Source organism: Silene latifolia, chromosome 11, assembly GCF_048544455.1.
Source record: "Silene latifolia isolate original U9 population chromosome 11, ASM4854445v1, whole genome shotgun sequence".
NCBI classification, from domain to species: Eukaryota; Viridiplantae; Streptophyta; class Magnoliopsida; order Caryophyllales; family Caryophyllaceae; genus Silene; species Silene latifolia.
In genome coordinates, this window is record NC_133536.1 from 44108344 (window position 1) to 44123195 (window position 14852).

Consider the following 14852-nt stretch of genomic DNA (forward strand, 5'->3'; position numbering starts at 1 on the left):
CAAGCTTGTGATTTGTGACCGTCACAAACAAGATTGTCTGTTGGTATAATTAACCTAGAAAATTTTTAGAGGTGAATGCGGGCTTGGGTTGGACATGGGCCGGACTCATGTTAAATTTTTGGCCCACGGATAAGCGGGTTAGCGGGTTTGGGGCGGGTAAGTGGGTTGGGTCTTTGTATTTTTCTTAAAAGGCCTTGTCCGTACTCGCTTATTTAGCGGGCGACATGGACCGGGTTTAATAGACGGGACGACCATGAACCACTCTAAAAATTTTGATTATTGACCTTGAAATAAAAAAAGTCAGCTTTAGCGCGTACTTAATACGAGGACTGACCAGTTAAATAACTTGCGAATTAAGATTTGCTAATTCTCTGATTTATTGATCGTCCTCTTCTTCTTGTTATTAATCTTCGTCAAAGTCTACATTCATCTCCTTCAGGCAAGTATGTAACTCCTCCAATTTCAATTTTCAATTCTTTCATATAAATTTCTTATTCATTGCGAGTTTCAACTTTCAACTTTGTTAAAGTTACAAATTTACATGATACTTTCTGTTATTATTTATTGTTATATATATTATTGCAATTGAGTTCCTATGTCATTAGGCAGAACTGCACAAGTATATTAAGGTATAGAAGTGGCCGTAATTATCGTGTAAAACCGTTGTATACCGAATGACTGTTTTATTGGAGTTTTTGCGTAGAACGGGGACTTATGCCAGCATTGAAGTCTGTGTTGTGGTTCTTTCATCCTATTTCAACTATCGCCCCCTTTTGACCAATAGTTCCAAAATTTTAATCAGTATAGCTTTTTCGAATCAAACATGACTAATTTTACGTTATATGGCTTGTTGATCACCTAAATCTGGAGAATTAATAGTCAAAGTTGATACCGGTTGGGAATAACATAATGGGATGAATATGTAACTACGAAATTCTGATGACTTTATGTTTGTAAGGGAAATTACCTTATAATTACATGAACTCGAGAAGACACAATTAGTGATTGTCGATGGAAAACTCGCGATTTGTAATTATTGGTGTTTTTAATGTGTTAAAGTTGATACTGTAACAATAGTTCACTACATTTGTTGTTGGACCAAATTTGTGGGAGATGAAAAATGCATGAGAAAATTGAAGCCCGTGCACTGTGCACGCTCTTTTTAATTTATTTTCGCTCATTTTTTACCTAAAATGGAAATTTAGCGAATTTACTTGAATTTCCACATGAATAGAGGGAGTAGCTAATACTAGATCAAGAGGTTGTGCTGACTTTCTGATGCCATATATGTTGGTTTATGACGAAACATAATCACTATTGTCATAACTGCCAAGTCTGCATTATATTGCGACAGTTGTGGATTTGGACTGGGGTATGACTTATGGAGGAACCAAATGTTTGTAGCGATAAATAGATTGTTGCCATTCGAACCTTTATGAAATATACCGCCCTTATCAGTTTTAATTCCTTATGGGAAACGGAATGCAATACAAACAAAGCTCTATAGTCTTATCTAGTTGAATGCTGAAACTTTTGTATTGCTAATATATGGCAATAGTGGCCTCTTTGCTTCAGTTTACCCGCGGCCTCTGCTTGTACAAAAGTCCACCAGTCCTCATATTGCCAACATTTTTTGTGGTTTACTGTAAATTGAGCAACCCATCACTCCTTTTCAGGGGGACTGGTGTTCTGGTCTGAATTCATATATATTATTTTTTGGCACTAACAATTGACGCTTCATTTTTCGATTGCTTGATGCTCACTGCTGGCCTATTTGTTATTCATCCAGGGAGTAATATGTCTGCTAGATTATATAAGAAGGCACTGAAAGAAAAGGAGCAGATTAAAAATGTACAGGCCAATGTAGTTGCAGAAGAGCTGCAGGATACCATTGAGGAGGATGAGTCTGATTCTGTTGCTCCTTCTGTTAACCTTTTCGACCTCCTTAATGATTACGATGGCATCCATGAGAGCGAGCAGGTGTGTGTGCAGCTTCTTTTTCTTTTCTTTTTTTAAAGAAATAATAAGAGTTTGTCTTCTTTGGTAGAATGGTAAATGGAACAATGCAAAATGACTCGCTAAAGTTTCTTATATAACCGTGAGCAGTTCTTTAAGCAATTCTCATTATGGGTTATCCAGTTTAGGTCTCTCTATCGTAGTTGATGTATTATTTTATGTCTGGATAGTAAATTATGTCTTCTGCCTATAATGAATTTGGAGTACTGCTGCTCTGTCTGCTATATCCAAATCATCTGCACCAATTAGGCCTGGCAAATGGGTCATTCGGGTCATGTTCGGGTCGGGTCACATTGGGTCGGGTTCGGGTCAGGTCAGTAACTTATCGGGTCAATCTGCGTCGTTTGGGTCATTTCGGGTCATGATTTTGCCTTAATTAAGTCATTTCGTGTCATTTTGGGTCACTTAAATTGGGTTACTGTGGGTAGGGTCATTTCGGGTCTGTCGGGTCACTTTTGGGTGACGCATTTTGGGTCATTTTTGGGTCTCGGGTCAGCCTTATCGGGTGGGATCAGCTTTGCCTGGTCTAGCACCAATGCACCTGAACTTTTGCTCTTTAATTTGTTTTACCTCATTGTTGATGTCTGACACAGTACGATGAGCCAAATGAAGGTGATGATGGGTTGGTGATAAAGGCTGATTGTCATGTTGCTGAGGGCGCAAAAGCTAAAAAGAAATCAAAGAAAAAGAAGAAAAATAGTAAAAATGGTCTGAAATCACATCAGCTCAAATCCACCATCTTAAATGTGAATTCTAAGCTCTTAAATGCTGAAAATGAGCTCCGGAGAATATTTGGTTCTAAAGTAGTCAAACAGTTTGAGCATGCTAACCAGACAGGCACTTCCAACCGAGGGCATGGTGGAAAACGCCGAGGATATGCTCATAGAAAGTCTCTTCTTGCCTCCCCATCTGAGCATTGGCCGAGATGGGATGGCTCGTTATCCATGGAGCTTCTAGAAAATAAAAACGGGTACCATTACTTTCGGTAAGTGTTGTTTTGTTTTATTATTTCAATGAAATTACGACCGATTTTCCATTTTTAATGGGGCCAAAAAGTTTATATATGTAACTATTTCCTGAAATTGTTATGGTAATTCTTGATACAGGTATGTGCGCTCGGCTTCATATATCCAAGCTCAAAGTGCCTATGAATTTTCAAAGATAATTGATGATCTCAATGGTGTGGCAACTAATGTGATGCACCATCCTTATCATGTAGAGTCACTCTTAACCTTAGCAGACTACTTTAGATTCTCCGGTGAATATCAAACGGCATCTGATTTCATTGCTAAATGTTTATATGCTCTGGAGTATGCATGGCATCCTATGTTCAGCCCGTCGAATGGAAACTGCAGACTAGACTACACCCATGAAACTAACAAGCCATTTTTTGTATCACTGTTTAACCACATGAGGAACTTGGACCGACGTGGATGCCATAGGTCCGCTCTAGAAGTATGCAAATTTCTACTTTCACTTGATCCCACTGATCCAATGGGTGCAATTTTTTGTATCGATTACTTCTCTCTAAGGGCCGAGGAGTATGCATGGCTAGAACAGTTCTCGGAAGAGTATCCAAGCAGTAACTCTTTGTGGACCTTTCCAAACTTTGCTTATTCTCTTGCCATTTGCCGATTTTACCTTGAAAATGAAGCATCTTCAAAGGAGACAGCTGTTGGTCTGATGAAGCAGGCTCTGACAGTTCACCCTTCGGTCCTGAAGAGGCTGGTTGAAAAGGTTCCTTTGAATGATCAAGCATGGACTGCTATAACTAACACTTCCATCTTTACATCTGAAGATACCGGAATCCGTTCTTTAGATCATTTAATAAGGATATATGTTGAGAGGAGTTACATCATATGGCGGCTGCCGGATGTGCACAAATTGTTAAAAGATGCCGCTCTACAAGTGGTTGAAACTCTGAATCACGACTCTGGCGAAATCGATACGTGGGCTTGTGTGAGAAAAGAAGCATTTCCGTCAGAGAAAAACGAGTAAGTTATTGTTTCATTCATTTCTTTACGGGTTGCTTTTAAATCAATTTTATATGAAGAAATAATTCATCTTATGACTTCCATAGTGAAACTGTTTTATTATACCTTGCTGTAGTTTCCTAGTTTGTTGGACATAGATTATTACTTTTGAAGTAATGTTTTCCTTTGGTTTCTTTCACATTCATTTTTCAGGTATGGCCATTTACTGGTTTCGGATTTCTCCGATTCAGGGACTATCCTACCACCAGAGGACCTGGAAAACTTATTGATGATTGACCCCTGGATGGAAGACATGGAGGAGAATGAGTACCAGGGTTCCCGTGGGCCTGTCCGTGGATCCCGTGAGCTGGCTAATCGTAGTCCATTAGCCATGTTGCTTGAATCGATCCTCCCGTGGGTGCATTTTGAAACTGATGCAGGTGGCAATCATGACCAACCCCAAGAAGATCATTGAGATTACGAAGATTTATTCGGGTGGCCTACAGATCACTGGTGACTTGTTAGGTTAACTTAAATGCTCACATTCTCATGACATTTAGAATTTCAGATGTAGATCATTTGTTCTGCATCAGTGCATCTGATGTAACCATAGAGGCTTGTGTGACTTATTCTGTATATATCACAAATCTGATGTACCATCCTTGATATCTTCCTTCTCACTACAAAATAAAGATTATCTCTGACAAACGGGCGACTGGATTGGCTATGTTTCAATAAGTTCTGATCAGTTCGTTTCGTGTATACGGTGCACCTCGCGGCTTGTGTTAGCTCATTTCTGAGTCGTTTGGGTATGTCTCATATGTGATATTCTGAGCTCATTTTAGATGTGTCCGTTCTGATGAAAACATCTCTAGGCAGTCGGTTTTGAGTCGGATCAGTTACAACTAACTTGGGTCATTCTAGCTGTGTTTTTTAATGGTTCTGTCACTTGTTATGCATTTTTTTTATTTCAAGTTTTAAATTACTGATTTTACGGTCATTTTGGATCGGGTCAATATCGAGCCAGGTGAAGTTCAAGGCCACGCATGTGTCAGATCACATCAAGTCGGGATTTGTGACATGTTTAAGTTGCTCGGTTTGAGTCTAATTTATGTCTTCTGTTAGGTTATTCATTTTGCGTCATTCTAGTCAGGTTAGTAATGTTAGTCTAGAGTCGAGAGTAGAGCCGTCCTGTGACCCGTATTCTCAGAATTTAGTTAAAGATCAGTAATTTTCAATTGAAACTACTCTTATTTTACATCAGGCTGGTTTGTAAGTGGCCAAATGACAAGAAAAACAGCCAAACAATGCCCTCAATGAGGAGTATACTTCTTGATATCAGTGTATACCTGTGATGAAAAACAAGAAACAAATCAACTAAGGGAAAGAATATGAGTTTACAACCTTCAAACTTCTGTCAAATGTGTATACTTTGCCAGACATGATGTTTGCCATGACTGTACTTCCTCTGTAATGTATTCTTTTAATAGAATTTCCGCTACTCGACCAAAGCTCGACTTCATCCAAGTCTCCTTCGGTCCAACAAATGCTCACTGTAATCCCACCGCGGGCCCTCAAACCTTTGACACAACCGTTGACCCATTTATCCCTCGGAAGTGCAGGTAACAAATGGAGATCTTTGACAGTGCTCTGAATAAGCATCTCTGATATAGCAGCAGAGAACCCAAAGTTGGCATCAATCTGAAAGGGTGGGTGTGCTGAGAACAAATTACTATAAAGTCCTCCTTCAAAACTCCCCTCGCGGTCTGGGTCCACCAAGTTGAACAAATGCCTAACCATTCTATAAGCATGCTCACTGTTCTGAAGATTAGCCCAAATAGCAGCTTTCCACACAGTTGACCATCCTGGACCCTCTTCGCCTCGCTTATAAAGACTGTTATTTGCAGCTTTGCAGAGATCGGGATCTTGCTCAGGAGTTATAGTATGCCCTGGATATATACCAAATAAGTGGGATACATGCCTATGATTCGGGTCAGGATCCACAAAATCTTGGGCCCATTCCATAAGTAAACCTTCTTTAGAGATTCGATATGGAGGTAGTTTTTTCTGAGCGTCTAGGACTTTCTGAACAAGATCATCCTTATTTCTACCCAGTATATTAGCTGCAGATATTATTATATTAAATACTTCTTTAGTTATCGCAACATCCATGGTTGACGAGTAGCTAACACTTGCAGGTTTACCATCCGGACTGGTAAACATATGTTCAGGTGAAGTAGACGGGTTCGTTTCAAGGAAACCGTCTTTTCCTTCTATCCACCAGTCTAAAAGAAATGACGCCGCTCCTTCTAATAAAGGGTATGCCTTGTTCTGTAAGAAGTTTTTGTCCATTGTATAAGCATAATGTTCCCATAAGTGAGTCGACAGCCAAGCTCCACCCATGGGCCACAAGGCCCATACTGCTAGCCCTCTATCCGGTGACGTTTTAGCCCATATATCAGTTACTTGGTGGGCTACCCACCCATTAGCCTTGTAGTTCACCTTTGCCGTCTTTGCACCATTGATAGCGAGGGAGGCCATGTACTCCAACAGTGGCTCGTGGGACTCGTGTAGGTTGCAAGGAAGAGAAGGCCAATAGTTCATTTGAAGGTTGATATTCAAATGAGGAGCACAATCCCAAGGTGGGTTAATGTCCTTATTCCATATTCCTTGCAAATTCGAAGGTTGAGTTCCAGGCCGTGAACTAGAAATAAGCAAGTAACGACCGTACTGAAATAATAACTCCACCAGTGACGGATCTTCATCAATTTGAAATGATTTTATCCTCTCTGATGTCGGAATAGCATCGACTGAACTTGTTTTGCTGGTTTTTGACAGGTGAAGAGAAACCCGGTGGAAGAGTTTCTGATAGTCATCCAAATGACGGGCATAAAGAGTGGAATATGAGAGATTCTGCACGTTGTCCATCATCTTCTGGGCTTCTGAAGTTGGCTTAATTCCGGAATTTGAAGGCTTGGTAAATGGGCCAGAAAACGAGGTTGATGCCACCAGAAGAACGACAGCCCAATCTGCATTTTCAACTCTGAACTTTGGCCCGTCTGTAATATGGATCGTCCCATTTTCACCGCCAATCTGCAGATCAAGAACCGAAGAGAATACGATTCCTGATGGATAATCTAAGGCTTGGGGTGGATTTCTTTTACTTGGGCATTTACCTTCCAATATGATCTGGTTTTTGTCATTGATGTAAATACGATGTTGTAGCTTGGTATCCAAGTAAGCTGTGAATGAAAGCGAACCATTTTTAGAAGATGAAATCTTTGTCACAATCACTTGATCAGGATTCGATACAAAATGTTCCCTTGTGAACTCAATATCGCCAGCAGAGTATCGCACAGTCACCGTTGCAGTATCCAGGTTTAGCTCTCTATGGTATGTTTCTTCTTTATATGTCGAATTTGCATTATCAAAATCAAATTTTAGGTCCCCCAAAAGCTGGTAAACCTTCATAAGTAATAAGTAGTCATAAGATTAGAAAATCTCGTGTATGTTTTCTTTCAGTTCTGAATGTAATATACGAGTAATTAAGGGATAAAATCGATAACTAATTCACCAAGCCCTAAAATACTCGTCTATGTTTTAGCCTTTCCAAAGTTTAAATCCTGGCTCGACTGCTGCTACTAATTAGGAGAATCTTAATATAAAAACTGTATTGGAGAAACATATTACATACATCAGATGCAGCTCCTGGAAGTTCGTTGTCCGCCACGGTAGTAGCTTCCGAATAGTTGCCGTCATTGACAAGCTTTCTCACTTTTGCTAACGCCTTTGGAGCATTTGGATCTGTGTAATTCCCTGGGGTTCCGGTCCAAAGCGTATCCTCTACATGGATTATCAATTTATCAAACATCATTCAATCAAGTTATCAAACTATGTCAAGTATCAGCTGTTAACCTTCATTACAATTTACAGCAACGCTCAGCACCACATTATTATAAATCAAAGCTTCATTTTGAATATTTTTTTTCCAAAATGGGTCTCCAGGCCAAACAAATTAACGAAATGGGTCGAGTTTGAAAGTATTTACTCAAAATGGCTCGGATTTCAGTCGTTCTCCCGCTAAGCGACCATACCCAAAGTGTCATTTTAGTCCACCCAAAGCTTGCCTTTGTGACATTGTGTGAAGTCGCTCAGGGGGCGAGCGTTTTGAGGTCAAGTCGTCGTCCGCCTCAGCGATTTCAATGGGCAGAAGTCACCTTAATTTGACACAAAGGGGGAAGGGGGAGTTTTGGTGTGAATATGTTAGCGAACCAAGTCGCTCAGCGGGGCAGCGGTTTGACTTCAAGTCGTCTACCGAGTGAGCGACTTGATCTCTTTACCTAGCTTCGCAAAAACCGATCCTACGTAGATTCATTTTGGGTAAATATTTTGAAACTCAAGCTAATTAGTTTGTTAGAGAAACCCATTTTGAAAAAAAAAAGTTCATGAATTCTCCCTTAGATATAAGTGAACCGCCTTCTCTGTATTTGGTCCGGGATCACGTTACGAATTCTACCCAAATTCATTTGGGATTAGTATATGCAACACTTTTATGAAAACGTCCTTATAATTAAAGGCAATGTGATTATTAGTAGGAGCCAAATAATAGCATGTGCAACATTGATCTAAATTCACGAATGATCTGAATTTGGAGAGACAAGGATTTGGAGCATTCCTCAATCTGTCATGAAATCTTCACGTGTGTGTCAGTCAGGACTTCATACACAGAATTTCAATATCTACAAAATATAATTACTCTGTACCTTACATTCTCTTTTAGCCAATTTCTAACGGTGGTTGGACTATGATGAGTACGTGTGATGCAATTCACCAGCTAAAATTGGGTCTTGAGGTTAAAAAAAAAAAAAAACTAAAACAAAACTTATGGATGCTGTTTTCTAGTACTACAATGACCGTAAAATTCTTCCGACTAAGTTGTAATACTAGTGTATTTTCAACGCTTGAAACAAAAAAGCCTTTAATTAGTTTAACTCAATTCATATCGATTAATTTAGTTATATATTCATCGACTTATCGGTGTTATTCTTATCAAAATGTGCCACATCTGGTATAGAGGTAATTAAATGGTCCAAATTCGCTAATCGGATTCAATTCTTAAAGAGATGTGTGACACATATAGTATGGCATCACCAGATACCTAAGGTTCCACTTGTTCTAGTGCCGAATCTAAACTATGCACTAAAAATAGACGACGTAGGCACGTAGCGTTACTCTTAGTCCACAAATACTGAGTATCATTGACATAAAACGTTCCTATTTATTTTCTTAAACTCAATACGGAGTATATAGTTGCTTAACTACCAAGTTCCAATCACCTAACACCATAATGTTTAATCTCAACAACAATAATCACAACAAGCAACCATAAATTTCTAATGCACGCAACAAATATCCTTTATTAAATCAAAATTATCAAAAAGAACAAAATCAATCAAATACTCCCTCGTTTCATATTACAACCATGTGGCTCAGTCAAAATATATTATTGTTTTTATCTTCTGAAGTAAAACTTTGACTTATACTTGACAAAGAAGACACTTCTAAAAAACAATTTACAAAACTTATATTATTAGATTTGTCATAAAAAGGTTTTATACTCTTCTGTGTCAATCAATAATTTACGACTATTTTTATTTTCTTGTTATAAAACAAACTAAACGAATATAAAATATTGATTGAGATGGAAGAAGTCATACCCAAATGTTTTGAGATATATTAAGAGGAGGTAAAATTTTCGAATATGAGAATGACATAGATAACATAACAGGTAATACTCCGCAGTAAAATACTTGGTATTGTACAAAAGTAAAAAAATGCAACATACCATTGAGATTAATAATTTCAGAGAAAACACCACCATGAACCATAGCACCAAGACGTCCATTTCCAAGAGGAAGAGCATCAGTCCAATTTCTAGCTTCCGCTTTAAATACAATCTTAAGAGCTCTACTACTACTTTGCACATCGTCATCCACATTATTATTTATACTTTTAGATGGCTTCCATAATAATTCACCCTCTTTTATTAATGTTTTACCATCTTTTTCGACTCCGCCGATACAACCTAAAATCAAAAGATAAAAAGAAAGGCAAAGACATAGAGGAACAAGTAGAGAATATTGAAATTGATGACAAGGGTCCATGTATATGTTAATATGTGACCCTTGAAGGTTTGATGAAGAATGTTGTGTGTGTTTTGAGGTTAAAATGAATGAGTTTGGACGTGTGGTATTTATAGCTTATATGGATAAGACATGGTATGGGGTTCTTCCACTCTGGTTCTTGGATATTATGGTTGGATCTTGTTATTGGCAAACTGGCACATTGTACTACTATAACCCTGAATTTTTTTTTTTTTTTTTTTTTTTTTCTACTACATGATACCCCTTAATTTTTTTACTTTCTACATAGTACCTCAACACTTTTTAAAACATACATGATGCCTCTAATTGTTGTCATTATCACTAGGTGTACCCCTATACTTTATTTTTCGTCAATTAAACTTAGTTTTAGGCGTTAAATGATTACTTGGACACGTAACCAAGCTTGTCATCTATCATCTCATGATATAAGGACTCTATTAAGCTCAGTATCCATCTTTTGACGTGATAATTTGGCGGGAGATCAATAAATTTTCCGGCAAAATTTTTTTAGCCCATTTAACCCATATATATCAATAAATATTAAGATCAAGAGCCTAATAGAGTCCTTATGTCAGGGATAATAAATGACAAGTTTGGTTACGCGTCCAAGTCATCACTTAACGCCTAAAACTGAGTTTAATTGACGGAAAATTAAGTTCAGGGATACCATGTATGTTTTAAAAAGTGTAGGGTTACCATGTAGAAAGTCGAAAAATTAAGGGATACCATGTAGAATATCGCTTTTTTTTCCTTTTTTTTTCTTTTCTTGAAAACACACTCCTTATTTCTCCCCTCTTCATATTTTTTCCAACTTATAAAATACTCCCTTCGTTGTCCTCCCCGTTTATTTGTTTACCTTTATAATGCATTGTGCATAAGTTGCAAAAGTCTCTCGGGATGTAGGATGTATACTAGGTTGCACAGACACTTCTCTTAATCAGCCGTCCCGTGTCCGACACCGTGTCGGACACCGACACTCGTCGGACACACGCCTAAACATGTCAGACACCTATAAAGCCGTGTCTAACTTCCTACATTTATTTGGACACGTGTCCGACGCGTGTCCAAGGTATTTGGGCACGTGTCAGACGCGTGTCCTTGGTATTTTGACATTATTTGGGGTGAATGATGTTCTTTAGACGAAAAATGAGATGTCGAAAGAGATTGATTAGAATGTTTGACGCGTGTCCTTGGTATTTTGACATTAATTGGGGTGAATGATGTTCTTTAGACGAAAAATGAGATGTTGAAGGAGATTGATTAGAATATAGGTTTGGTTGGAAATGAAAATGAGTTATATAATCAATGCCAAATTTTACCTTCACATATTTAAATTTAATATCAAATACTTTTATAAAATAAAATCAAACTTTATAACTACAAAAAATATATTTTATTAAATTTAAAAAACGTGTCCCGTGTCCTAAATTTCATAGGATTTCGTGTTACGTGTCCGTGTCGTGTCCGTGTCCATATCCGTTTTAGTGCTACCTAGGATGTATATAATGCACTCTACAAGTTGCAAAACTCTCCGAGCGAGGAGTCGTCTATTGCGTTATCCAGTATAGCATATGGTATCTTTGATGATTCTCCATAGAATATAGGTAGGACATGCAGCATTCGTTGTTATATCCACGATCACGCAATTTAAACTTTCATTTGTTCACCATTATATCATCATTAATTTTTAATATCCAAAATTCCATTGTTTGATTTATTAATGTACGGAATGACTTTGAAAACTAGATTGAGAATTCAATCATAAATTATTTAAGCAAAATTATCATATCATATACTTCTCTAATGCAGTTGTCAAACCCGCTGACGTGTCATCTCAACTTTAATTGTCTATCTGATGTGGCAAGAAACTAGAGCAATTGAAAAAATAAAATAAAATAAACTGAACAAGTAAACTAACTAGAAAAAACAAATAATATTCCATATTCCAATGGATGTAGAATAAATATGGAATAGAATATATTGCAATATATCTTTTTTGGGTGGTGCTCATTCATGTACGTGTTTTACTTAATCATGGACATACATGACCATAATACCCCTTATATTTTACTGAATTTATTTTTAATACCATTACACTTTCTCTTCTTCATTTATTTTTATGGTACTCTAACTAAGACTACAATAGCAACATCGGCAGACGACAATGAATAAATCAATTGAATATGAAAGCCCTAAATTCAACGCAGAAGAAAACAACGGAAAGATGCTAGATTTTCAAGAGTTGCACGAAAAGTATGTACTGCGAGTTTAATTACTTAATCGATACAAACCCTAATTTAATTAGTTCTAATTTTATTAGTCTAAGCAAACCCTAATATAGTTAATAAAATTAAGAATTAGAATTATTACCTGATCGATATGAGAATTAGCAACCGTGATTGTGTAATTTGACGGAGTAATTTTGTTAATTTGATTACTTCTGTGAGGGAGAGAATTAGGGAGAATTAGAGAGAGAAGTAAAGAGAATTAGGTAAAGGGCATACTATAGAAAAATAATGTAAAAAAGTCCATGAAAGAGTAAAACTCGTCCATGAATGAGCAACTACGTTTTTTTTTTTTTTTGGTGAAGAGAATATATTGTAATATGGTTATGATATGTTATTATTTTATAGGCTGAAATCACGGAGGTTCATTCCAATATTGAACATCATTACGTTATATGATTTGCCTTGATTAGCTATAATATCTCAATATCTTTGAAAATTATCTTTTCCATAACCAAAAAATAATTAATCCAAAATAGGATAGATAAAACTTAAAATTTTATGTCCTATAGTATCGTTTAAATTTTTCTCGAGAACTTCTTACAAAAATCATTATAAATTGGCAGTCATCAACAACCCCAATCACCTTCACACATTCATAGCTCACTCACAATTCAAAAACTCAACACCACTTTTTACAACTCTTAATTAATAAAAAAGCATTAGTCTAAAACTAAATTAATTATATGTACAATAGTCGTCAGTATTATATTACCAAAAAGTAGTTGAGACCATCTTGAAAATCAAGGTGCACTATGCTTTTGCAAATACTCCTCGGTGGCCGGTGCTCACTACTCCATCTGATGAAGCTACGCCTAACTTTTGTGAAGATAAATTTGGAGAAAGATAAACTATAGTCACCCAATTTTTGGCAAGTTAATTACTCCGTAGTCAATTCAGTTTCTTGAAATAAAAAATGGATAAAAGAGAAATGAAGCGCATGCATAAATCTGTGGAGTCAATTTGCCAATATCCATGGCAGGACAAAAAGTGCTCCATTTTCTTTTTGTTTTGTTTCTTCAATGTTTATTCATAGGCTTCAATGTTTGTTCATAGGTTTGGGTTTGTCCGCATCTTCTTTTATATTTGTTTGACTTCTTTTTCTTAAGTTTTCTTCTTCTTCTAGGAATAGTTAAAAGGATTATTTCCGCTTTGGTGTCCTCAGGTTTAAGCTAATTCTGAGGTTTGCATAATTTTACTTTAGTGCCCTGAGGATTCGACTATTTCCCAATATGATGACCTAAGTTTTGAATAAAATTTCAATCGGGTGAACTAAAACATGTAATAGTCAATTTTTATTTTAATTAATTATATTTTCAGTGAAATAAAGTGCAAAATTGAATATAAAACTACATATTACAAAATAGAATAATCAACATAATATTGCAAAATATACTTGATTTATTATGTTCAAAATAATTTTTTTTTATAAAATATTAAGAATGTTATGTACTTTCACTAGAGTAGAAAGTAGTCAAAATCTTAGGGGACCAAAGTATAATTATGCAAATATCAGTACACTAAAATGAAATTAGGCCAAACCTCAGGGCACAAAAGTAAAAATAATCCTGATTAAAACAATACTCTAGGGAGTATATTTTATGTCTTTCCTTATATATTTCCATGTATATACATCATTATTTATTAAATAAAATCAAATTTAAGTTTTTAACCTAACTTGCGACCTTTTTATTGAAGAAGTCTTTTAAGACAATTTGATAAGAAAACTACGGGTATTTGTTTGAGGGTAGTAAATGAGTTACCTTTTTATGCAATAAGATGGTCTCATAAAATAAGATCGTCTCAAAAAATAACGTCGTCTCATGCAACAATGTTATTTGATATATGTACATCTTTAAGTAAATAATTTCAAACTTACCAACTTTTTTGATTTTGGATTTTTTTTATAAACCAAGTCTTTCAAAAATGTTGTTATGGGGAATTTAATATTTACAAACTATGAATAAAAAATAATTATACTTATTAAGAAAATAACAATTAGATTAAAGGGTTGGCTGAATTGGCCCAATGAAAATTAATTAAAAGAATTAAAGGAAGCGCACAAAAAAATATGAAAGAGTAGTCTCTAGCTCTGCAAGTTCAGTTAGACCGTCTCTTGGAAGTTTGGTTGCTCGAGATTCATGATTCATGTTAAGTCAAAGTGTTTTAGGCTAAACTTTTAGTATATACGAAGTATTAAAGTTGAATGTATAGTTTGATATTAATTGGAAATCAACCTAAATTCTTAATATGTATAGCTGAATAGTTTTTGTCTGGATACTAAGCACAATATCTTCACTATGATTAACGATATTTATGTAAAATTTTGAAAGCAGGCCCGTGAATTTTTCACGGGTTTAAACCTAGTTTATAAATAAATATAGTTCAAGTTCATCTTTATAAGCAAATAACTT

The 14852-nt window shown here is 36.2% G+C and overlaps 2 protein-coding genes across 2 annotated transcripts; one reads left to right on the forward strand and one right to left on the reverse strand.

Annotated features, from left to right (window-relative positions):
- Positions 1-348: 348 nt before the first annotated feature.
- On the forward strand, positions 349-4644 carry LOC141611576 (uncharacterized). Its single transcript, XM_074430153.1, has 5 exons — positions 349-443; positions 1790-1980; positions 2610-3001; positions 3123-4010; positions 4203-4644. Exons 2-5 carry the CDS (start codon positions 1798-1800, stop codon positions 4462-4464), a joined length of 1725 nt encoding a protein of 574 aa, XP_074286254.1. The 5' UTR covers positions 349-443; positions 1790-1797; the 3' UTR covers positions 4465-4644.
- Positions 4645-5288: 644 nt separating this feature from the next.
- On the reverse strand, positions 5289-10317 carry LOC141611575 (alpha-L-fucosidase 2-like). Its single transcript, XM_074430152.1, has 3 exons — positions 9835-10317; positions 7684-7832; positions 5289-7454 (listed from the first exon to the last, which is right to left on the reverse strand). The coding sequence occupies exons 1-3, from the start codon at positions 10151-10153 to the stop codon at positions 5367-5369; spliced, it is 2556 nt and encodes an 851-aa protein (XP_074286253.1). The 5' UTR covers positions 10154-10317; the 3' UTR covers positions 5289-5366.
- Positions 10318-14852: the final 4535 nt, after the last annotated feature.